This window comes from Cetorhinus maximus, chromosome 19 (assembly GCF_964194155.1).
Source record: "Cetorhinus maximus chromosome 19, sCetMax3.hap1.1, whole genome shotgun sequence".
NCBI lineage: Eukaryota > Metazoa > Chordata > Chondrichthyes > Lamniformes > Cetorhinidae > Cetorhinus > Cetorhinus maximus.
In genome coordinates, this window is record NC_135897.1 from 43,336,964 (window position 1) to 43,363,570 (window position 26,607).

Genomic DNA, 26,607 nt, shown 5'->3' on the forward strand with positions numbered 1-26,607 from the left:
AATTTCTCCCTCTATTGTTCTTTTTTTAGTCATCCTTTACTGGTTTCTAAAATTTTCTCATGCTTCTGATCTGCCACCAATCTTTACAGTATTTCTTTTCTTTCAATTTGATACCATCCTTAACTTCCTTAGTTAGCCACAGATGGTGCGTCCTCCATGTAGAGTCTTTCTTTCTCAATGGCATATATGTTTGTTGATAGTTGTGAAATATCTCCTTAAATGTCTGCCACTGTTTCTCTACTGTCTTACCTATTAACCTATTCACCCATTCCACTTTAGTCAAAACTGTCTTCTTGCAATTGCCTTTATTTAGGTTTAAGACACTAGCTTCAGACATAGGTTTTTCACCCTCAAACTAAATGTGAAATTCTATCATGTTATAATCTTGCCTAGAAGGTCCTTTACTATGAGGTCATTAACTAATCCTGTCTCATTACACATTACCAGGTTTAAAATAGCCTTCTCCCTGGTTGGTCCCAAAACATATTGTTCTAAGAAACTGTCCTGAATCCGTGTGCTATTGGCCTCCAAGGGTACTCTGACTGTCAGGTCCCTCGACTGTCACAGCCTTCATCAGCTGTTCCAGCATACCTGTGATCTGACTCACTAAGATTATGATCTCAACTCTAATCCTGAGGATTCTGTGTTTGAGAGGAAGGCTGAATCTGGAGGTCAAGGTGATGATCCTGGAGTTCTGTAGCAGACTCTGCAAAACAGATGCTGTCGGCTTGTATGCACTGAGTGCATGTCCAGATGCTGCTTAAAAATGGCACTCAGGCCTCCAACCCCATCAGCTGATAGCAGGCCTGGTGACTTCCTGCCTGCCTCTGCACCTCCAGCACGTTCCTACTGTGAGCAGAAGTTCTGCCCTGAGCCGGGGCGACTAAATTTTGCCCAACATTTCCAGGTTCTGAAGAAAAGTCTTCAACCCAAAACGTTAAGTCTGTTTCTCTCTCCACTGATGCTGCCAGACCTGCTGAGTATTTCCAGCATTTTCTTTTTATTTCACACAAACACATGAGGTTTAAGAAGCAAGTTAAATGTGAATGGTTCCATGCAACAAATTTGTTGGTGAATTTGTACATGTGAGGTACTGGAATACCAATGCATGACCTGTTTGGCTGAAATGCTTTCCTCTACTATTAAGATGGGAAGGCATAGAGTGAATAGTATTTCAAGAAATGATGTACCATATTCCTGCAGCTGGCAGAACAGAGTTTGATCTTTTACCTCGAATAGCAAATTTCAAAAAATGTCCTTTACCAGTTATTCTAATTCTAAGCCTCTGCCTGATGTTACTCTCACAGAGTTAACAGGATATTTTGTTGATATGGAGGTCTGTGCTCAAATTTGCTCATGCAAAAGCAACTTAATCTTTTGAAAAGCCTGCCATAAATGTATCATCATTCTCAAATTTGATGAAATCTGTGACATGAACAGCATCTCATGGAGAAACTTACAATTAATGGAGATTTAATATTCTCTTTCTTAAAATACAAGACCCCTTCCTGAATTTCATATATCTGTTGATAACAAGTGCAGCACAACAGCTGAGCATATAATAAATGCAAAATATAATGGTGGAAGCAGTCCTTCACCAAGAAATAAATTGCAAAGCAATTTCAAATTAGTAAACTGTGGAAATATAAACTACCACAATGCATAAGACTACAAAATAGACTTGCAGTCTTGCATATGGGGGTTTATATTTCCATAACTTTCAGACTCCATTAGTTAATATATGGAAGGTAAGTCCTTCCAAACATAAAGCGGTATTAATTTGCTATATTGAATCCAACTGTGTTTACCATTAGTTAGGCATTTCAACGATATTTTGTGAAAGAAGTTGCTAAAATACAAGGTGATGAAGGCACCATGAGAGATTCAAGACATCTTGGACCAGAATTTGTTTGCTTGCTTTGCATTTTAACACATGTTTTTTTCTTTTGGTGAGTAGTAAGGAAGTGTTGGAACAATTAGTAGGCTGATTATCAACCTGTTGAACCATCTCATCAATGCTTCTTCTGTAACCAACAAGTCCTGGAGAGTGACTTGAGCGTGAGCAAAGCTAGCAACTATGCATCTCCTTAACCAATTGGATGGGAAATTTGAGAAATTAACAGCTCAAAGACTGAGTAAGAAGTATAAAATAGAATGGGTGAATTCAACATCAAATCAGAAAATGAAATAAAGTGAGGAAAAAAAAGATTGGACAGCGAGAAAGGGAGATAGAAAGGAAGAGTAAAATAAATCACTTTAAATTTCACATTTTTAAAAGATCCAATGGTTGTTAAAATCTGAAGGAATGAGACTCCACACTTATAATAGTAATTTTCATCAGAGAAGTTCATTGACAGTAATTAACAACTAGCAGAATGCTAAAAGAATGTTTGACAGCTAATACAGAGTTAATGAAATGTACTGGTTCCAAAAGAGGCTCCTTGAGTCACTTCAGACCAACTCTAATTTTCTGTAGCGAGTTTAGTTTGTATACCTCATGTAAGTACAGCAATTACACCCCAATCGATATTTTGCAATGGTGAGCTATTCACATTTAACTGTGCATTCTCCATTGTCTAAAGTTGCTGTACTATTTGTACATATCACAGCAAATGCTATTAGTCTCACTGTTATTTTGACAGTAAATTATAATTTTATATTTTATTGATTGCTCTACCTGTTTTAGATTATTTTGTGGAAGTATAGGGATAAAAAGGCAGGTCAGATTCAGGTGAAACAGTATACAGCATTGTGCTCTACATCAACTGGAGTTACAGAAATGAGGTGGAAGATTCAAGCTGAGAAGTTAGTACATTCTAAGTGAAATGGAAACAGGAAACAGGATAAAAGCAGGAGGACAAAATTACTAGAGGAAAAGGAAAGCAAAGCATGAGGAGGAGAGATGGATTGAGAAAATAGTGAGGTAGAGAAAAAACAAAGTATTGGACAAAATATAACAAAGTCTTTGCAGTGGTCTTGGAAGTAATAGCTGGGCACCTGCATATGATGCATCTTATAAGTGTGGAATATTAGTTGCCATACAGATACTGTATAACATGTTTTTGCACTTGGGAGTTAATATTTTAAGGCTATTTTACCACTGAAGAGATAGCAAACATTTAGGCCAAATAGAGCCTTTTCTATTTGTCACATAGTATGTATGCCATTTAAACTGTACAAGTGACTTTGCAGAGGTAAACCATATTGCCTAAGTACTCGTACAATTATCTTTTTTGCTGTTATAAGCATTGAATTTACTTTTCCAGTCTAACATGTAAGAGCTCCATCGATAGAATTCCTGCTTCCACTGTTGTTCTGTTTCATCCATGTGCTCTGAAAAAAAAATTGCAATTCATAATTAGTCCTTTTACGTGGCAGTTCACAGTAAGGAACTTAGTTTAATATACAGAGCTATTCTTGAATAGAGATTTATAACCAATTTTTAAAACATTTACAACACGGAACAAAATTTATAAAACTCAAGTTTTAGCAGCACAACACATTTTAATTAAAGCAGGTTTATTACCACAAGCTGCACTGTGCTAATTTTTATGTCCACTGCATTTCCACTGATGTCATCACGTAGGCATAAAGCTGTGTGTGCTAATTTCATTTCTGAACATAATAGCAAAGAAATATGTCAGTGCAATATGGAATTTATCCTTTTTTGGTTGTGTCAAATGACTTGCATAAATATCTCTAGCTTGAAGCTGATTTTAATGCACACCAAGTAGTGCACAAGATTCCTGGCACATTTCCCATTACTATTCTAAAAATGGAAGACAAAAACAAAGCAGAACAAATATTAGCTTTATTTGCTTCACTACTTATCATAAGCTCATACTTTACTTCAAAACAGCCAAAAATACAGAGCTAAACCGAGCTGTAGCAGGGGTAACTATTAACGAATGAATGATACACCAAAACAAATACAGAAACTTGAACCTCAAACATTAACTATCAAAAAAAATGGCTAAAAATGGTCAACTTATTGTTGGGGTGATATGCTTGGTCAGGTTAAGTTGAGTTCTAGTTGAATTTTTCTATACAAAATGTTTAGGATGTGTGAATTTTGAACAATAATTATTCTAATTGAAACAGAAGGAATATTAAGCAAATAACTTTCTTTATCCTCCACTTGCATACTGGGATCAGTTGCAGTGTGTTGTAATTATCAGCAATGATCAGCATCTTGTGCTGATCCTCCCAGCATATTTACTGATCCTGCATGCAAGTGGAGGATATAAAAATGTTTTGTTCAAATCTCTTAATGTTTTTGCTAAAATCTTTTGCAAATATCAATTTCATTGTGCACGGGTTCAATTATGGTAACAGTTATCCATTTATCTGCAAATTTTAGTGGGCAATCAGCTTAATGTTAAACAATAATTTGTATGCACACACACAACTTATATCTCAGAATGTTTCAAAGCACTTTATAGGCAATTAACTACTTGGAAGTGTAGTGACTGTTATTCAGGTAAATACAGAAGCCATTTTACTTACAGCAAGATCTTACAAAAAACAATCATTGTATTGATCAGTTAATTAGTTTTTTGATTGTGCTGCTTGAGGGAAAGATACTACGCTGCTTTTTTCCAGTATCTTTTAAATAGTACCATGGGATCTTTGACATCCTCCTGAGGGCTAGGTAGATGGGATCCAGTTTAACATCCCACCAACAGGACAACTCAGATGATTTCCTACACAACTCTACTAGAGGACTAATCTAGTTTATGCTCTAAATTCCTGTGTCAGAATTTGAAGCACTAACTCGAATACGGTGATTGTGCTGTCAGCTGAAGTAATACAGCACTTGACTTAGACTTGTTTGCTGAGAACCCAAAAAGTATGATAAATTTCCTGTTCAGCAGAGTGAACTAGTGGGGACATCATATTAAATTGGCACCTGAAAAGAAACCTGATTGATTTGGTGAGGTAATTGAAACAGAGAAATGGATACTATATTAAATATAAATGCAGTAGGAGTCAAGCAAGTTGACAAGCACATTGTTTTGGGATATAACTGATTTAACTGAACTGAGGTGGTGAGGCATGGGCTGGGATAATCCAGTTGCAGGACTCAGGCACCCATGCTCTGATACCACTGGAATCCTGACCTTGGAAAGTGGGTTATGGTTCATCCTATGTGCACTGCAGGCTCACAGTTGGACTCCTGCCAACAAGAGGAATCCTCAACTTTTTGCCAGCCTTTAAATCCTGTTGCTGTGGTACTAGATGTGGTGGCCAGGCAGTGAAAGGGAATTACTCATTCTAAAAATGGGAAGATAGGCATCTTGGTTGACCTCAGCAGAAATTGAGGCCCACACACGAAGGAATAAAAATGAAGAAGTCCCCGTTCCTACACTTTTCAAAATCCACAGCTAGATTTTTAAAAATGAGGTTTTCCCAGTTTTATGACAGTAGAAATAATTTAGATAGTTCCCAATTAGTTGGCATTCATTTAACAAAAAACGTGAAACTAATTGCACTCTCAATGTTAAATGTGATGTGTTGATTTCTAAAGTAATTAGTCCTTGATTCATGAAAATAGCAAAATAGAGCAATATTATGAAATGCTTATTAATTGAACTAAACTAGTTTGTCTTCTATCATAAAAGCAAAATGCTGCTGACACTGGAATTCTGAAACAACAGAAAATGCTGGAAAAACTCAGGTCTAGCAGCATCTGTGGAGAGAGAAACAGATGCTGACAACAGATGTAACTCTGTTTCTCTCCCCACAGATGCTGCTAGACCTGCTGAGTTTTTCTAGCATTTTCTGTTGTTGTTTGTCTTTGTTCATGTTTGTACAATACGTTCAATTTCATGCAGAATAATGCCACTAAATCCACTGATCAGTGTGTCCCAGAGTGTTAAATTGGCAGTCTGTGAAGATTGTAACATTTAAGGTACAATGCCTGATACATTGATTCCTGCCTAGTAACAAGGCTGGGACCCTCTGCAAGTGTTTGATAGATCCTTAGATCATTTCAAGGGTCAGTGAACAACTCTTCTTGAGGCAGTCAGTTTGAGGCAGTCAGTTTGAGGCAGTCTGCTAGCCAACAAGTATCACAAAAAAAGAAGGGACAAGAACAGGCCCCAGTTGAGTTAAGTTAAAGAAAGAACTGCAGGGAGCAGACTTTAAGTAAAGAGGGCCATTGGGCAAAGATACCCCTTTGGAGCAGTGGCGTTCTGCTTGGCATGCCCATAGATCTGAAAGTGTGTTTGTAAGCTAGTGTTTGAGCGTACTTGGAAATCTAGGGAGAAAGAATCTCGGAAAGTGAGATTGAAACGCTGAGGTGGGCCATTGCTAAAGCCATTCGAGTGGGAGCGGCTTTTGGAGAGAATTCCAAGGAGAGGTCTTCGAAAGTGAAGTTGGGAATCCTTCGTGACAGAATTTCAATGAGACTGTTTTACTTGGTGTTTACTGATGTCTGGGCAGGTTCTTGGGAAATCCATGGACGCTGTCTTGGTTGCATCTGTCATTTACTCTGTAGTGTGGTGTGTTCGTTTGTTAATTCACATGTACCTCATACTCTAACATGCAGGGTAAGTAAAAGATACATATTGTAAATTGTTTTATCTTTCTATACTTGTACAGTAAAGTTTATGATTGTTTTTTTCAAAACCCATAGATTCTTGGGGCTTTATTCCAAAAGCAGATATCTTGAACATCAACCTTTATCTACTTTAAGCAAAACATTATTGGTCCCCAGTCGGATATCCCCCCATGTCCCGGAGACTGGCCAAGGACGTAATAATAATTATGAATTAAACATCTATTCTTATTAGGGACAATATTCCAAGCTTTATTAGTTTTTGTTGCATTTATCTCTCAATCTTGTTTAAAACCCTTATATTAAATCTCTAAATATGTTTCTATGGAGTAAACTTAATAGACATATATATTCATTGTGTTCTGTGATACCGAACTGATGGGAAAACATAGAATAAGTATGTGCTTATACTGTACGCAAACACCAAGAAAAAATTTTGTATATAAAAATGGTGATTGGCACTCCATGCATCATCACCTTGAACATTCAGTCCCTCCACCACCGATGCACAGTTGCAGTAGTGTGTACCATAGACAACACACCCTGCAGCAACTCGCCAAGGCTCCCTTAACGCCACCTTCCAAACCCACAAACTCTGCTATCTAGGAGGACAAAGGCAGCAGACGCATAGCAACACCACCACCTGCAAATTCCTGTCCAAATTACACACCATCCTGACTTGGAATTATATTGTCATTCCTTCACTGTCACTGGGTCAAAGTCCTGGAACTCCCTCCCTAGCAGTGCTGTAGGTGTACTTACACTAGATGGACTTGCGGTTGCAATGGTTCAAGGCGGCAACATCCCATGAAAAAATAATTTAAAAAATATCAAATTGTGTTTTGGAATACGTTTTTCATACCTGTCCTCTGAAGAAGTTTGGGAAGAAACTGATTCCAGAAGGCACACTGCTGAGCACGGTGCTTCATATAAATTCTTGGTGTATCAGTGTTTAAAGTTATATACTTTCGTTCTAATTGTGTGTATTCAGGCCACTTCATTCCTTGCATTTTGGGTTCATTTGGGTTACTTTGGAATAAGAATAGGAAAAAAAAAAATTAAATCCATCCGTTACAAAAAAAAACAATAACACAACATGAAGAATATATTGCAAAACAACCATAATTTAACTGGAACTCATAATTGCCAAAACATTAGTAAAATGTTGGATTGTGTTTGTGCTGATATTTCAAGAAACATAAGTGTCAAATGCTTTAATCCTTCTAAGGTTGTCAGTGAGTTTATTTGTGAGTACAGCCCATCTGTATATGATCTACTTATGTGCACAAAGGATTGATCTGGTTACATGTATGATGCAACAATATCAATCTTTAATTCTGTGTTCTGAAGTGTCACATACATATATCCACTACATCATGACAGAAAGAATGGTATTATCACTACAAAATGAATTTCATCACAGGCCTTGACTAGGATTGCCAATGGGAAAAAAGTGCACATGTGGAAATTGGTGTGCTTTTGGATGGTGTCACCGAGAGGCAGCACAGAGGAGAGAAACAGATCCTTGTGGGAGACCAGAGGTGAGGGCGCAGGAATGGGAAGAGGAGTTATTGACAATGATTCTCTGTTGATGTTAAGATAAGAATGGATCAAGGCGATTGCAGTCCCACCCAGCTCTACGATTGTGTTCTGTGTTACGAATTAGTATTGAAATAATCACTAAAGTACAAGCTCAATGCATAAGTTAAGAGGAAAAATGTATCAATAGAAGCAACATTGTATTTACTTATGAAGAAATGTGCATATAGCTTGTGCAAACTGATGACTTACCCAGTTTTTGCAAAATTTGCCCAGTAGTGCATCATGTTTCTGCTGAGTGTTTGCTCTGCCATAGTGTAATTGAGCCATTGGCCAAGAGGAATTCCAAACACAAATTCAATCTCATAGCCATGCATAACTCCCATCCACCCAGGCCAATCTGCATTAGATGCATGATGGTCAAACAAATAAACATAAGCAGTATTTCCATATTCAGCAAAACTATTAGCAAAATCCATCAGTGGACATATAAAATTGCAGTCTCCAGCCACATCAACCAAAGCATCACGATTCTTCGTTGCATTGTTCTCATCTGTCCAATCTGTATATTGGAAAACAATAGCGTCTAGTCCAATATCACCAGCTTCAGGAAAAGACATCCTTACACCCTGAAGGAATTCTTCACGAGTAATGAGACTTTCTGTATCTTTCTTGAAGCCAGGAGCCCCATACAGCAAAAAGTAGCTCCCCTCATGTTTGTTCACACCTGCTAAAATTTGGATTTGTTTAAAGCTCCCCATTTTAATTAATTCTTCAGGGTGGTCAGTGAGAAAATCCCCATCAACTACAGGTAAATAAACACATCCAGACAAAAGACTTTTGGTTAAGATTCCTAGACTTTTGTCAACTATTTCTTGGGGATGTTTATCACGAAGACAATTCACTAGCTCTGTATCATTACTGTAAGGACATTCAAGGCGTTTGGCCAAAATCATAGTCCTATGTTTTGCCTCAGCAGCTTGTAAAACAGTCCAGGGAGCATTGGAAGAACCACTTTGCATTATGGCTCTTGTAAACAGAGGATGGCTTTTAGGTGAAAGAATATGCAGATGGGCTGAAACTGCTCCAGCACTCTCTCCAAACAAGGTCACACTTCTGGGATTCCCTCCAAATGCTACTATATTATCCTGAACCCACTTAAGTGCTAAACGTTGGTCAAATAATCCCATATTCCCAGGAACATCGTGGCTACCAGGCAAAGCTAGGAAACCGAAAGCACCTAACCTGTAATTCATAGAAACTACAATTATATTTTCAACGTAAGATAGATATCTTCCATCATAAACTGCTAGGGAAGAGGTACCTGAAGCAAAGCCCCCACCAAAAATCCATACCATAACATCTGCTCTATTTGGTCTTGGCGATGGAACCCACACGTTAACATACAGACAATCCTCACTAAGTTTTGTGTTAGGATTCCACATTTCCTCCCAAGAGAAACCAGAGTAAGAGTTGTTGATATATTGATAACATGTGTTTGGATATTTGTTTGCATTCCACAGCCCAGACCAGGGTCTTCGGGGTTCTGGTTTCTTAAATCGAAGTTCAGCAATGGGTGGTTCTGCATATGGTATACCCAGGAAAGCAGTGACTGAACCCGAAAGGACGTCTAATGGAGTTCCTTTTACTTTTCCTTGACTAGTTGTGATCACCAGCTCTTCTTCACTTGGAATACTGCTGAGAGGTTGCAGAGTCAGAAGAAGCCACAGCAGTATTATGTGGCATGTTAAAAAGCTTGGTTGCCTTTTGAGTCTCATGATTGATTGTATGCAGGTCTAAAAAGTGAAAATGACAAGATCACATTCATCTTATTGTTAAAAAGCATCCAAAATATAAATTTTGTTGCTTTGAATATACATATAAAATAACTATATTCATTCATAATTTGCCATGTGTAAATCTTAGGTCCAGAGCAGCCTACTCTGCAGCATGTAACAGATCAATTTGGCGACAAATCTGATCATTTGTACAAAGGACTTTGGTGGTTTTGATGAAATATATACAGAATATCAATACCATCAATACAATGGTGTGAGCATCAAAAAATGCAAATGAGAGCATGATTATGCAAATAAGTAAAATTTCTGCTAACTTAATATATCGATACAAAGTACATAACTTTTAAATTTTTTCATTGGGATGCTAGCCAGACTGCATTGACGGCCCATCGCTAATTGTTTTGAGAAGGCCCAATAACATGCATTCTCCTGTAAAAGCTGGTATTGTTGTACATCTCAAGAAACTTACAGTGTTTAGATGTGGGATGCCAACCACAGAGATGTTCCATTTGTCTTGGCATTATGAAATGAACAGATTCAATTATCAGTAAAGTTTACCCTGTCCTCCAATATTGCAAGATTTATATCAAATATACAGAATCTGTCACTGTGACATATATACGTAACCTAACAATAATGTTAATGGTATGTTAGTTATATTGTTAGGATACACAGGTGAAGGGGCTTTGCTGAACTAAGTACTTTGAGCACATAAAATAGGCAATAGCTGGGACACTAGGTGTGTGGGAGGAGAGGTATGAAACTGAACAAAGTCAATAAACCACCTCAACAAAGAAACGCTCTATGGCTTGGTTTGAACTTCATCAACCGGTTTGGATTATATTAACAGTAGATGCCACTAAATTGTACCCCTTTGCAAAGTATGTGTATACAATTTTCGAGAAAACAATTTATTTGGTTAGCCGTTGTCAGACAACACATCAAAAGACTTGAAAATCTCCAAATCAAGCTACCAGTACTTAGAAATCTTCACATGTAGATTTTCCCTGTGCACTTTCCCTGTCCATGGGGAATGCTTCATTTATCAAATTCCCAAGAGTTTAGCCATAGATTAGCACAAACTAAAGATCGCCAAGTGTGTGTATGATACTGCTGAAGATTAACCAGGTAGAAGCATGGAGCCATACAAGTGAACAGAACTGGTAACTTTTTTGATATTTTTTTCTTTCCTTACTAGGGCATCCTTCTCATTAAGGCACTCATTTGTAAGATTATCTAGAGCCTAGCTGGAAGAATCCCAGTTCCCACTGGCAAGTTTATTTACATCCATTAAAGATGTCCATGGCATCTCCTTTCAATTTGGAAAAGGAAAAGCATCACAGCAAACATTGAATATCTTCATTATAACAAGGTGTTAATATATAAAACATACAACTTGGAAGTCTGTGTTTGGCCAGCTTCTTCTGAAAACTCTAGAAATGATTCAGAGTCCTGCTAAAATACATGATTCAATCATTTATGGGATTCTCTATGGCTTGAACAAGCCCTGGTCAAATAGTAGAACTGTATGTTTAGGTAGTCTGTTCCAGAGGGCAATGATTCTGTACAAAAAGACTAACTGTTCACCTAAGAACTTTGTACAATAAATCATCCCCTTCCATCTCTGACAACCTATCCAATATTGTGAGCATTTTAAAAAGCTCAATCATATTTCCACAAAGCTTGTGTTTCTCGAAATAGACCTAACTCGTGGGTTTCTATTTTATATACCTCCCAGCCCCCACACAAATAGGAGGCAAATTGTCGGGATTAAGCTGTCAGTATCGAGCAACCCAAACCCTTTCCACCCATTTAAAATTTAACAAAAAAGAAATCATCTCATCAAATAGCTTTAAAGGGCAGGAGGTCTATTAACATCAAATGTTATACTGGCTGACATCATAATCACTGCAATTTATATTTATCAGTAAGTGAAGGGAAGGCCTAATCTGTGGAATTCCCGACAGCAAATCTGAGGTGGGAGGTGCTGACTTGCCAAGGTAAGTGCTGGAGGTCGCCTGCTTTTACAAATCTCAGGCTTCACAGGGAAGCCTTCAGCCCCACTCAGCCCTGATGCTCTCATTCTCATTCCTTCCACATATATTGTTATATTATTCATAAAGGGATAGGAACTAAATGTTATGTGAATATATATCCTGGAGTGCCACATTCACTGTCATATTGTAGTCATGTGTCAAGTAACGATGTATTGGTATGTCAGTTCACCAGCCACATGGAGAGCTGAAAGAAATACGCTCAATGAAACTACAGCATTATAAGTCTAAAGTTTTTTTTTAAAATTCATTCAAGGGATGTGGGCTTCACTGGCTAGGCCAGCATTTATTTCCCATCCCTAGTTGTCTTTGAGAAGGTGGTGGTGAGCTGCCTTCTTGAACCTTGAACTTATGGGAACTAGAAGATGTAACATGGTGGCAGTGGTTGTCTATGAGTAAAAACCCAGACATTTTAAACAAATTTAATGCTGAATTAGTGCCAGAGAGCTAGGGAGAGGAAAACTGAGTGAATTATGGGAAAACGAAATGGTTGCCGTTGCAATAAAGACACAATTCTCGCCCATGATGAACTGGGAGGCTGATGATGTCGAATAGACATTGAGAACTTTAAACGAAAGTACAGTGAAGCATTCAGTAGTTTTCTAAAAAGGCACCAGGGTAAAGGAAACGTTCAGCTACATCCTTTTGTAGGCAGCAGAGAAAGGGTTAACTTTGTTTACTAGCTGGGAGCTGAGCGAAGCTGACAGCAGAATCCCAGCAAAATTTTTAAAAGTTTAGCACACAGCTCCAGCCAAAACTACCGATATGAATTTCAACATCTGAGACAGGAATCGTGTCAGCCTGTTGACAATTTCATAACGCGATTGAAAAATGCAACCAGAAAATATAAATTCAAGGCAACAGATGAAAACTGCTAGATTAGCTCATCTGGGGCTCTGCACACTCAGAAGTACAAAAAGAATTTATCGGAAAGGACAAGCTCACAATTTTGCAAGATGTAGACATTGCCAGAGTACATGAAACTATGTGCAGACAGATGAAGACACAACAGTTAAACAGCAACAAATGAATGCACATCAGACAGGGAGAAAGATGTGCAAGAGCTCTGGACAACCATGTGAGTTCACAGACAGAAGGAAATGTTCTGCATCTCGATCAAACTGCAGGCCTTGTGGAATGCCCAATCACTGAGACAAGATATGCAGAACAAAGAAAGGTGGTGGTAAACAAGGTATCGGAGACAGAGCAACAGGATGAATGAGAAGTAAAAAGAACCAAAACATCCATATCTTGGAAGATGACAATGAATTTGAGAACACAATAAACATAGGAACTATACAACTTCATGAAATGACTGGATGTGACAGTTCACAGAGAAAAGAAATTCATACAATCATTCAGATCAGGAGGAGGATGATAAATAAGCCCACAACCAAAAATCTGAAGCTGAAGATAGATACCAGAGTAGAAAGTAACATCACCCTGCAGAAGATCTTTCCTGAAATCTTGAAAGAAAATGGTTACCCCAGGATAGATGCTCTGAAAGTGAACAACATCATCCTGGCGGCTTATGGGACAACTGAAATTCAACAACCAGGAACAATCCAAATCAGAAGGATGCACAAAGGGAAAGATGTCAACTGTATGTTCCATGTCACTGAACTAGATGGCCTTGCTATCCTAAGATTGAACAGTTGTGAAGAGCTGCAACTTATCTCAGTAAACCATCAGATGAAGGAGGTGATACTGAAGATTGAAGGAAGTACTCAAGTACACACATTGAAAAGCAAGAAATATCTGGCACAAATGTACTGAGGGTTGGCTGTTTTGAAGATTTTGAGTATCATCACTATTGACCCAGTGATGAAGCCAGTGATTCATGCCCCATGTAAAGAACCAATAGAACTAAAAGGAAAGCTGGGAAGAGAGCTCCATGAAATGAAAGATGTTGAGTACCAGTGGTCAAAGTCATGTGAAAGGAGTTTCAGCAAACTCAAAGTAGTAGTATGAAAGGAGAAAAGTTTGTCATACTACAACAGAAAAAAAACTGTTGCTCTGCAAATAGATGCTTCTACAAAAGGTTTGGGTGTAGCCCTAGTACAAGAGGGAAAAGCAATAGCATTCATATCCAAAGCTCTAGCATCAGCTGAGACCAGATATGTCAACATGGAAAGAGATCTTTTGGCAGCCATGCACGGATGTAAGAAATTCCATACATATCTCAATGGAAGAAAGTTCATAGTGAAGAATGATCATCATCAATTGGAGCAGATCCACAAAAAAAAAATGTGTAAAGCACCAGCAAGATGGAGAGGTTGCTCTTGAGGCTTCAGAGTTTCACTCTGAAATACAAGCCAAGAAAAGAAATTATTCTAGCAGATATTCTATTCTGGTTGTTGCCACAGGAGAAACACATCATAAAAGATCTAGGTATAAAGATCCATCACCTAGTGGACGTAACACCACCAAAACTGAGTCAAATTAGAGATCATACCAGCCAAGATGAAGAGTTACAGATGCTCTCTTGGCAAGTGATCCAGGGATGGCCTGATAAGGTACAGCAAGCACAGGCCTGCAGTACGACAGTACTAGTCTATCAGGGATGACATTTCACTAGAAGGTGGTGTTTTGCCAGCTGGATCCAGAATAACAATACTCAAAAAGACACAGGCGGAACTTATCCAGAAGATAGATGAAGGCCACACAGAAATGGAAAAATATAAGCTCAGAGCCAGCTAAACTGTGTGCTGGATAGACTTCTACAAAGATATTGAAAGAATGGTGTCTACATGCAACGTATGCTACAAGTATAGAAATATACAGCAGAAAGAGGAGATGATATCTACTGAAGTATCACACAGACCATGGCATACTGAGAGAGCAGATTTATTCACACACATATACAAATGGAATCTCATAGTTGGTGGCTATACCACAAAATTCCCTTTTACCTGAAAGGTGAAAGATTTGAGAGCTACCACAATCATCCCAATAGTATGAGTTCTGTTCGCTGAGCAAGGGATTGTTACCCAAGGGGCCACGGATAAATAGAAAGACACATCCAGGTAGTCAAGAGAATCCTCACAAAATGCTGAGAGACAAAGGAGGACCCAAACCTTGCCTTATTGTCACTCCAATCTACACCTCTCAAGGCTGACATGACTGCCTGCAGAGCTGTTGAATGGAAGAAAGTGTAAGTAAGTATATATAAGAATATATAAATGACTCGGATGGACAGACTGAAGGAATGGTTGCTAAATTTGCTGACGACACGAAGATAGGTAGGAAAGTAAATTATAGCCTCCTTACATCCTCTTCTCAAAGTGACATAAATAGGTTAAGTGAGTGGGAAAAGATTTGGCAAATGGAGTATAATGTGGGCAAATGTGAAATCATTCAACACAAACAGACAAAAAAAATGCTGGAAAAACTCAGCAGGTCTAACAGCATCTGTGGAAAGAAAAAAAAACAGAACTCTTTTTTTCTCTCCATTGATGCTGTTTGGAAAAACTCAGCAGGTCTAACAGCATCAATGGAGAGAAAAAAAGAGTTCTGTTTTTCTTTCTTTCCACAGATGCTGTTAGACCTGCTGAGTTTTTCCAGCATTTTCGGTTTTTGTTTCAGGTTTCCAGCATCCGCAGGGTTTTGCTTTTATCTTAGTGTGAAATCATTCATTTTGTCAGGGAGAATAAAAAAGCTTATTATCTAAATGGTGAGACATTGCAGAGCTCTGAGATTCAGAGGGATTTGGGTATCCTAGTGCATGAATCATAAAAGGTTAGTATGCAGGTACAGCAGGTAATTAGGAAAGCTAATAGACTGTTATCATTTATTTGAGGGGAATTGATTACAAAAGTAAGGAGGTTATGCTTCAGTTGTACAGGGCATTGGTGAGACCACATCTGGAGTACTGTGTACAGTACTGGTCTCCTTATTTAAAGAAAGATGTAAATGCATTAGAAGAAGTTCAGAGAAGATTTACTAGGCGAATACCAGAAATGGGTAGGTGTTTTATGAGGAAAGGCTGGGCAGGTTAGGCTTGTAGCCACTGGAATTTAGAAGAGTAAGAGGTGACTTAATTGAAACCTTTAAAATCCTGTGTGGTCTTGACGGGATGGATGTGGAGAGGATGTTTCCTCTAGTGGGAGAATCTAGGAGCTCGGGGTCACTGTTTAAAAATAAGGGGTTGCTCATTTAAGACAGAGATGAGGGGAATTTTTTTCTCTCAGAGGGTTAAGTGTCTTTGGAACTCTCTTCCTCAAAAGGTGGTGGAATCAGAGTCTTTGAATATCTTTAAGGCAGAGCTAGATAGATTCTTGATTAACAAGGGGGTTAAGGGTTATTTGGGATAGGCATGAATGTGGGGTTGAGGTTACATTCAGGTCAGCCATAATTTTATTGAACGGCGGAGCAGGATCGAGAAGCCGAGTAGCCTACTCCTGCTCCTAATTCATTTGTTTGTACAAGACAACCTTGCCAAGCAAGATACTTCCTCCAATGACCAGGAGAAAGAAAGACAGCAATTCACTGATGCACAGGTAGAAGGATGCCAGCACTTCAACAAGCATACTAAGTCCCTGGGATAACTTAGCAGGTCTGGCAGCATCTGTGGAGAGAGAAACAGAGTTAACATTTCGACGTGGAGTCATAATGGAAGCGAAACATTGACTCTGTTTCTCTCTCCACAGATGCTGCCAGAACCGTTGAGTTTTTCCAGCACTTATTACTTCAGATCTCCAGCATCTGCAGTATTTTGTTTTTATGCTAAATCCCTGTCTGAGTTGTTGAAAGAACAAACTGTACATGTACAGGGTCCAATCATGAAAACTTGGAACCCAGCAAATGTTGTTGGTGAAGCTAAGACTCCCAGGTCATACATCATTGAGGTAGAAGCTGGTAAGCAAATGCAAGGAGTAGAGTCCATATTTGACCTACACCTGAGCTGGAAAAGCAGAAACAACCATCAACAACACTAGCAACATCACTAACTGGTCAGATAACATCAACCGCAACACTAACAAGTGGTGCAACACCAACAATGTCACCAGCATGTGACAACATTAGCAACATCAAGTAAGACTCCTGAAATACCAGGAGCACCAGCCACAACATCGCCTGTACAGTGTGCTGACTCACCGCTGAAAGTGATGAATGCCAAATCTACAAGATGGAGGCACAACATCCTACTGCCAAAGCAATACCACCAATATTGTTTTTCTGAGAAAAGAAAACAAGCTATAAAAGCCTTTTTTAGCTCTGAAGAAGGGTCATATGGACTCGAAACATTAACTCTGATTCTCTCTCCACAGATGCTGTTAGACCTGCTGAGTTTTTCCAGCATTTTCTGTTTTTGTTTCAGATTTCCAGCATCCGCAGTATTTTGCTTTTAAGCCATAAAAGTCGATTGTAAATCTTCTTTAGTTTAGAAAAAAAGTTAATGATTGGAACAGTTAATTTGATATAGAACTATTATATATTTTTAAAAGAAAGCGGGATGTTACATTGTTATGTTATTCGTAAAGAGTTAGGAACTAATTGTTATATGAATATACATATCTCAGGGTGCAACATTCACTGTTGCACTGCAGTCAAGTGCTGAGAAACAATGTCTCAGTCCACCAACCACAGAAAGCTGAAAGAAATAGCACTCAATGAAACTCTATTGAGTCTAAAGTATTGTTTCGTGTTTAAAGACAGCAGAGCTTCTCAGTGCTTTCTTATTGTAGGTATTTATTGAACTGATCTAAAGACAGCAACCTCCAGACAGACCGCCTCATGGCATAGTCACATGACTACAGCAAGCCAGATAGGACATGTAGAAATGATTGCAAACCTAAACAAGTGTGATTATTTCTAACTTATGGTAAGCAGAAGACATAACACTTCACCCCTCTCTCCTCTGTCCCCCACCCCACAGGTTGCCTGCTGTCATCTCCTGCAATTTGTTTGTGCTCCCGCTCATCAGGAAGACTGTCAATCTGGCTGGCTGTCAAGTAGGTATCTGTACAATTATTTATATGAGATCCAGCTGTTAAAATCATTTGGTCTTCTTGTGTTTGACACTGCCAGTTTTCCTCATGCTACTGCGCTTCACTGAACCTGCCCTGTTAATATTAGGACTCTCTTGGTTTATCCTGATAACTAAGAGCCCTAAGGCTCATTCTAGTATTTCTGGTATCGTTCTGGACAACCCCTTCTGCACCTTCTCCAGACGCTCAACATTCTTCACCATGTGCAGAAACCATACAGGCACAAATTCCAAGGGCAGACATTCCAAATCTTATACGGCATAAGTATTCCTTTTTTTTTAGTTTATACCTAAATGATCCAAGCAATACAACGTAATGTGCTATGCCCCGTCTCTGCAGCCATCTAACAATGCTTGTGTACTTAAATGGCCTTATCCACTACTACTCATTGGTCTCTTTCTTTATCTTTAACACATACCCCTGCAGGGTATAAACATACTAAAATGTTTCCCAACCCTAAATTCATTACATCATACTTCCCCACTTGAAGGGCATCTGCTACTTACAGGCCCAATTCTTCAATATATGTAAATCGGCTTAAGATTTATTAATTCTGTGCCACCTATGAATTTATTGATGATTCCTTTAATGTGCTTAGCCAAATCATTAACAAAAATGATGAATGATCCCAATGTAGAGCCATATGAAGCTTTACTCGTGACTAGGCCTATTCAGACCCATTCTCATATTTGTAACTCTGTCTACGAGAGGTCAACCTATTACCCATCTGTCTAATAATCTCATCTCATTTGATCTTTTCTAATCTTCCTGACCCAACCTAAAGGCATTTTGGAAATCAAACTTTTAGATAAAAAAAAAATCATCCATCATTCTAAAGACTATTCTGGCTGATTGCCTCAAAAAACTCAATTAAGTTAATCAAGTTAATCACTCACAGTAGCTTTTCTACAACTGGCAGACTTTTAATTCTCAGGGTATAATTCTTCCAATTCTCAATTCTTAAAACTGGAAGCACAAGAGCATGAGTTACTGAATATATGAGACAGTGCCTCACAAACAATGTCCCCGCTGCCTTAAGTACTTCGTGGTAAACAGAATCAAGTACATAAGGATAATCAGGCTTAAGTGTATTAATTTTAACTAGTTAAAATTCCTCCTTATATTTGACAGAATTATAAAAGGCTTACAAGAACTCCTAAGTGTAAACAAAAAAAAAATGTTATCTTTATATTAGGTCAAAACAGTGATTTGCAATGTAATTACATGGGATATATCAGAACTGTATATTTAATAAAATTATATTTTATCCAACATTTTAGTACCAAGGAAAGACTCCTATATTGTAACCAGAATGCTTGCATGATATAGTGGAATTGTGTTAAGGTCTTTGTTACTCTACCCCACCCTCAATTAGGAGTTAAGCATTGCCTACTGATAGAAAAAATCACAATGTTTAGTTACAATAAAGTCTACTCAGTCTGAAGTTGTTGCAGTCTTAAAATGGATTCAAAAAATGAGTTATGTTTTACATTAATCTAAAGGAGATCCGGGCATTACAGACTCCACACTTCAAAAGATTATAAGCCTGAACCTGTTTTAATGGCAAAACTGGAATAGCCAAGTGAAAAAGTGAAAAAATGGCAAGCATTATGCATTTTGGAAGCTGTGGTGTCCAAACATCTTGTGAAATACAGGCCCTAAAAGTCATTTGAAGCTTGGAGCCAACAGATATTACACTAATGATGGTCTCATGCTGTTCTGGCATCTGAAAACAAATTGTGCGCCACAGACGGCTGTTAAACAGATTAACGTTGTAGGTCATTTATGTGTTACTTTGCCTTTTTCTCCATCATCAGGTAGTAATTTCATTGCCAGTTGCATCACACGCTACAATTCATCTTTTTCTCCATCAGAACATCAGAATAGAAGGGTTTCATATAAGGTGGTTCCAATGTATTATAAACAAGATTAATTTTCTATTTTGGAATATAGTAAATAAGCAGCTATAGCACTATATTCATTACAAATATTGAAGTAAATATGGGAGACAATAATATGAAATATATAAGAAAGAACACACTTAGGCTCTTATACTTAGTATTCTAGCTCAGTTTTAAGATTAGTTGAATTTAGCTCTGAGAAAATGCATTTTTAAAAATTTGATTTTATTGTTGCATACTTACAATGGTATGGGCTTCATTATAAAGCTACTCAACTTTTAAAAGGCACGCTGGGAAGAAGAGGTGTTATACTGCATAGTAGTGTTGGGCTGACCCCATGTTTTTCAACATCATTCTTATGGTGAACTTTAAGAAGAAACAGGACTTGAATGAATTTTACTCAAAAAGATAAAGGGGGCTTCCAAAACTTTTTGCACTTCAATTGATTTCTAGTTTTGCTGGGAAGGATCCAGATGCAATGAGCTGAAGAACAAACATTTATCGAGTGCTGTAAATCACAGAATTGTTACAGCGCAGGAGGCCATTCAACCCATCATGTCTGCACTGACTTTCTAAATGAGCATTATGACTTAGTGCCATTCTCCTGCCTTTTCCCTGTACCCTCGCACATTGTTTCTATACAAATAATCATCTAATGCCCTCTTGAATGCCTCGATTGAACCTGCCTCCACCACACTTCCAGACAGTGCATTCCAGACTCGAACCACTGTGTGAAAATTTTTTTTCTCACATCACATTTACCTCTTTTGCAAATCACTTTAAATCTGTGCCCTCCTTACATGAGCGGGAACAGCTTCTCCCTATCTACTCTATCCGGCCCCCTCATGATTTTGAGCCCCTCTATCAAATCTCCTCTTAGCCTTCACCTCTCGAAGGAGAATAGTCCCAACCTCTCCAATCTATCTTCATAACTGATGTTCCTCATCCCTGGAACCTGTAAAAGGTACTGCATATAAACGTTAGAATCCTCAATCCCACTTCACCTATTGCAAAGAAACTGATAACTGTTATGTGAGGAAAAAAATTAAGTTGTGAATGCATGTTTTGTTTTCTTAATTTCAGAGAGATGGAAGGCATTTGCATCTCAATCTGGGTAAACACAATAAGATTATCATGCCAGTACACAATTATAGCACTATTGAGCTCCCTAACTTACATCATTAGTACAGCATCACTGCAACATATAAACAGAGCAGAAAATGGATGCAATAGCAAGCAATTTGAAATCATGTGATGAGAGTGTTTTTCAAGTCATACTTATGTGCAAGTGGATTTCACTACAGTGTGAATGCAACTGTAATCCATATTATAAAGTTTTCCTTTCAAAATCCTGATTTTGCTGTGCTTGATTTGAAAGTGTTATTAAATTTATGTCATAACACCTTTCTATTGAAGAGGTGTTCTCTAAACTACTGGTTGCTGGTTTGTACATTTATAAATTAAAGCCAACCTAAGAACAGTAGTCACATCTCACATTGCTTTATTATCTTCATAAGTAAAGAGATAACGCCTATTAACTAAGCTCATTAATGCAATCAAATCTATACTATGTAAGAGTGATTTTGTCAGTGCTAAGCGGTAAGTATTTTACAATTCTAGATAGCAGCAGTTATTTTCTTACTGCATCCTTGTTTTTCCCATTGTTTCAAGGATTAGGTTTAACTTATGCTCTAGAGAATGGGCAAGAAATACTGCCATTTGGACTTGTTCATTGCATGTTCCCAAGAAAAGTCAAGAAATGATTGAAACTAATGTGAATCACAGAATCTTCCAAACCCATGACCCCCACCACCAAGAAGGACAAGGGCAGTAACTGCATCACTACCTGCAAGTACCCCTCGAAGCCAAACACCATTCTGACTTGGAACTATATCACAGATTTGAAAGGTGCTATGAAGGAGCTTTGGTGAGTTGCTACAGTGCACCTCGTAGATGGTACATACTGCTGCCACTGTGTATCGGTGGTAGAGGGAATGAATGTCTAAGGTGGTGAATGGGGTGCCGATTAAGCGGGCTGCTTTGTCCTGGATGTGGTCAAGCTCCTTGAGTGTTGTTGGAGCTGCACTTATCCAGGCAAGTGGAGAATATTTCGCCACACTTCTGACTTGTGCCTTAAAGATGTTGGACAGGCTTTGGGGCGCCAGGTGGCAAGTTACTCACCACTGAATTCCCAGCCTCTCGTGCTCCTGCAACGACAGTATTTATATGGCTGCTCCTGTTAAGTTCCTGGTCAATGTTAACCCCCAAGATGCTGATAATGGGGGATACAGTGATGGCAACGTCATTAAATGACAAGGGCATATATTTAGATTCTCTTTTGTTGGAGATGGTCATTGTTTGGTACTTGTGTGGCACAAATGTTGCTTGCCACTTATCTGCCCAAGCCCGAATGTTGTCTAGGTCTTGCTGCATATGGAATCGGACTGCTTAAATTTCTAAGGAGTCACGATTTGCGAACATCCCCAATCCTGACCTTATGAAGGAGAGAAGGCCATTGATAAAACAACTAATGATGATTGGGTCTAGGACACTACTCTGAGGAACTCTTGCAGCGAGGACATGGAACTGAGATGACTGACCTCGAACAACTACTACCATCTGCCTTTGTGCTAGGTTTGACTCCAATGAATGGAGAGTTTCCCCCCTCACCCTCCCCCACCCCCCAAACTCCCATTGACTCCACTTTTACTAGGGCTCCTTCATGCCACACTCAGTCACATGCTACCTTGATATCAAGGGCAGTCACTCTCACCACATCTCGAGTTCAGCTCTTTTGTCTAAACTTGGACCAATGCTGTAATGAGCTCAGGAGTTGAGTGGCCCTGGCGGAATCCAAACTGAGTATCAGTGAGCATGTTTTGCTGAGTAAGTGTTGATTGATAGAACTGTTGATGGCACCTTGACACATTCCATCACTTTGCTGGTGATCAAGAATAGACTCACGGGGTAGTAGTTGGCTGGGTTGGATTTGTCCTTTTTGTGGACAGAACATACCTGGGCAATTTTCCACAATGCTAGGTAGATGCCAGTGTTGTGGCTGTACTGGGACAGCTTGGCTACGGGTGCAGGTGTGTACAGGTAGTGGACAATAACTGGGGATTCACTTGTGTTCCTATAAAAAAGGAACTGACTGAAACTGTGGCTATTGGGTTAGGAGGTACACAGTTGTCTCTTGTTACATCCTTGGCCAGGCCCCGGGCATGGGGGGATATCCAGTTAGTGATCAATAACATTTTGTTTAAAGTAGTTAGGGGTTGAGATTCAAGGCATCTGCTTCTGGAATAAAGCCACAAAACAAGGGTTTTGAAAAAAAACCAAAAATAAACTTTACTGTACAAGCTCAGAATGATAAAACAATTTACAAACGTATCTTATAGTCTAACATTCAGGGTAAGTATGAGGTACATGTGAATTAACAGATGAACTATGGTTGAACACAGCACACTACAGAGTAAATGACAGGTGCTACTAGGACAGAGTCCATGGATTTCCCAAGAACCCACCCAGACATCAGTAAACACCAAGTGAAACTCTGTCACGAGGGACTCCCAACTTCACTTTCGAAGGTCTCTCCAAAGGTCGCTCCCACTCAGACGGCTTTAACAATGGTCCACCTCACAGGGTTTTGATCTTGCCTTCCGAGATTCCTTCTCCCTGGATTCCCAAGTACACTCAAACACTAACTTCCAAGCACACATTCAGATCTATGGCCATGCCAAGCAGAACACCACTGCTCCAAAGGGGTATCTTTGCCCAAAGGTCCTCTTTACTTAAAGTCTGCTCCCCACCGCTCTTTCTTTAACAGGGACCTGTTTCTGTCCTTTCTTACTTTGTGACATTTGTTGGCTAGCAGACTGCCTCAAGAAGGGTTGCTCACTGACCCTTGAATTGATCTGGGGACCTATCAAAACAATCCCAGAGGGTCCCAGCCTTGTTACTAGGCAGGAACCAATGTAACAAGCACTGGAACATCCTGTACCTTAAATGTTACAGTCTCCACAGACTGCTAATATAGCACCCAGCGACAGGAAGGTCAATGATTTCATGACACTGTTAATAAATTCTCATGAAATTGTCTAAATATTGGCTCTAACATTCATAGCCTGGCTTTCTGGATTCTAACAATAAGATAATTTGATGGGTGTTTTTAAAATGTCAGGGATTGGATCCATAGTAACAGAATGTTTCGAGTGGTTAACGATTCCAGAACAAGAGGGCAGCGAAATAAGATCAAACATACGAGTAAGAGATTCAGGATAGAGAGGAATAGAAACTTTTTTTTTGCATAGTGCTGTAATTACCACCTTATGTCTGTGCTGATCTTTAAATTTAAAACACAATGTGCCAGCATTTTTGGTGCATTTTTTATTTTGCCATCAATCAAACATAAATATACTTGAGATTTGGAAATTTGCTTTACATATTTGTCCCACATTACAATTTAAAATTAATCTTCCACAGAAGCCAATGGTCAAGTCGCCTGACAGAATTCAATATACACTGGTAGCAAAATGTAGCAGTACCCCTGGATAACAAGCGGGAAAGGTACTGGAGCAGACTTGTTAGACTGAAAGACTTGTTTAGTAACATTCTATGAGTCAATCATTCTATACTATATCAATTACCAACAAGATTCTAGACTTTACAAAACAAACACATTTATAGATTATTGCAATCACCCTTTTGAACTATCCAATACTGTCACACCACTTTCCAATATATAGAACACTGCTCGCGAACAAACCATACATAACACAAACTGTTCAGTTATGTCACCGTTAATCATATTAGGCACCACAGTGATCACCCTCCAATACCTCACTCAAGTAACCATTCTTTATGTGGGAGCATAGACATTGTGTGTTGGGTGGCTATTGGATGGCAGGTTACTTCACAGAGAATTGAGGTTCTCATGCACCATTGCCAGCAAAACGCGTCATATGTAATTAAGAGCAGGAACTCTGGCCGCTTTTTCCAACTACATCAGGATACTGAGGCCAATTACAGACCCATTAATTTGGTGGAAGCTATCAAATTTAGCACAATGGAAAGTTAGACTAATATAAGAAAGGACAAAAAGGTAACTCCTTCAGGAAGACCTAATGACTTGCAGTGAGCCTGTCAGCATCTCAGATTTTATTTAACATAACAATTCAACCATTTGTGTATGCACCTCATTACGATTTCTGCAGACTAGCAGCTCACAAAGTTGACAAGGATACTGCAATTTATTTGTTTTTTACCTTCTAAAGATGAGAATTAATGTTTTACTGAATGAAAATCACTCATCTTAATATTATACTATAATCTATTTAAGTTATAATTTCCTTTAGCATACAAGATCTTTTTCAGCTTCCCACGTCTAGTATCGCATGAGGCAGATGAAGCAAACACTTACGTCTCTTTCCCTAATTCATTTTTCCAGGAACAGGTTGCCAACCTGAAGGCAGAGGCTATATATAGCTTGAGGGGCACCACTCCACATCAAGCACGGCTGACGAGGAGACGCTCCCGCTTTTATTGCCTGTCACAGACCTGTAGGAAGGATTTGCAGGTTAATACTCAACCTGTTTGGCCTCATTAAGAACGCACCTGCCGTGACCATCAATTCTAGCTCAGAGGTATGGACACTATCCACTGCGCCACAACAGCACCTCCAAGATTCATACCAACATAAAAATCAATGCGGTGTAATTTATTTGGATTATTGCAGTGGCAAAACTAATTATAAATGTTTGCAAGCTTTATAAATTTCATTCCAAACCTTTTTATTAGAAAATCACTTAAGTAATGTTTTGATGGGGAATGTAAATGTGGAAAGAGGAAATGCTGATCAGCATTAACTTTCAATTTGCTGCCAAAAACAGATCCGTTCATTACATTTGGCAATATTGTACAAAGTTGTCCAGCATCGCCCGTTAATGTTTCTATCATTCATCTTGTGTTTCACCACACTGGTTTCACTTTTGCTTGAAAATCTAGCCACGTATTTTGTGTAAATACACATATTTGTGCGCTTCATTGCACATCAGTTTCCGCAAACGAGACACGAAGGTTTGTTCCAAACACAGTACAGTAAATAAACTGAGCTCACAGTACTTGTTATCACTTTAGATTTCGCTCCGCTGCTGGTGAAATCAACAATACAGTAACTTTGGGTTGGAGGCTGAACTCTTGTGCAGCATTGAACCGTGAGCGTAAATGGTCCAAGTCCACCCGTCACTTTTGGTTCCCAATGAAAGGCAGGGTTGCTGGGCAACACACTCCTCCCCCACCCCGGTGAGGCACAGTACGATCCCACAGTAAAGCTTGTGTTTAACTTTCCCGGGTGCGCTTTATGGTGACAGTTATAGGCAATAAGTCTCCCTCTTCCGTCCGCCTGCAGCTTCCCCACCGGCTCTCCATCAGCAGCCGCTGGAAGGGCGATCTGACATTTTCAACCGTTTAAAAAAAACTTTTCTGCGCACCGTCCTTACAATTGGTCAAAGTGACAGCGAAAGCAGCGGCAATAATAATAAACAGGAACCGAGTCTCTCTCTCTCTCTGCACCGCTCCCCCGCGCCCGCGCCGGGTTACAGTCGCTAACTTACCTGACAGCCCCGCTCCCCTCTGCTCGGTCCCGGTCAAGTGAGGAGAGGACCCGCCGTCAGCTCCTTCGCGGCCCCGCCGAAACATGCGCACCGGCCCCACGAGCACCCGCCTCCTCGCCCGCGCGCACACACAGACTCTCCACCCTCTCCTCAC

General features: G+C 39.2%; 1 protein-coding gene across 2 annotated transcripts; it reads right to left on the reverse strand.

Moving 5' to 3' along the window:
- Positions 1 to 1,456: 1,456 nt before the first annotated feature.
- On the reverse strand, positions 1,457 to 26,607 carry LOC144693771 (cholinesterase-like). 2 transcript variants are annotated; one of them, XM_078563788.1, is made up of 5 exons: positions 26,454 to 26,607; positions 25,262 to 25,398; positions 8,351 to 9,894; positions 7,422 to 7,588; positions 1,457 to 3,333 (listed from the first exon to the last, which is right to left on the reverse strand). In XM_078563788.1, exons 3-5 carry the CDS (start codon positions 9,874 to 9,876, stop codon positions 3,209 to 3,211), a joined length of 1,818 nt encoding a protein of 605 aa, XP_078419914.1. In that variant the 5' UTR covers positions 9,877 to 9,894; positions 25,262 to 25,398; positions 26,454 to 26,607; the 3' UTR covers positions 1,457 to 3,208. The 2 variants fall into 2 exon arrangements, with proteins under 2 accessions (XP_078419914.1, XP_078419915.1); XM_078563789.1 differs by lacking the exons at positions 25,262 to 25,398; positions 26,454 to 26,607 and adding an exon at positions 20,086 to 20,208.

Coding starts and splice junctions, on each gene's coding strand:
- LOC144693771 (XM_078563788.1), bottom strand. CDS start 9,876: ATGAGACTCAAAAGGCAACCAAGCTTTTTAACATGCCACATAATACTG. Junction 7,589..8,350: donor GCAAATTTTGCAAAAACTGG/GTAAGTCATCAG, acceptor CTTATTCCAAAG/TAACCCAAATGAACCCAAAA. Junction 3,334..7,421: donor CAAACTTCTTCAGAGGACAG/GTATGAAAAACG, acceptor TTTTTTTTTCAG/AGCACATGGATGAAACAGAA.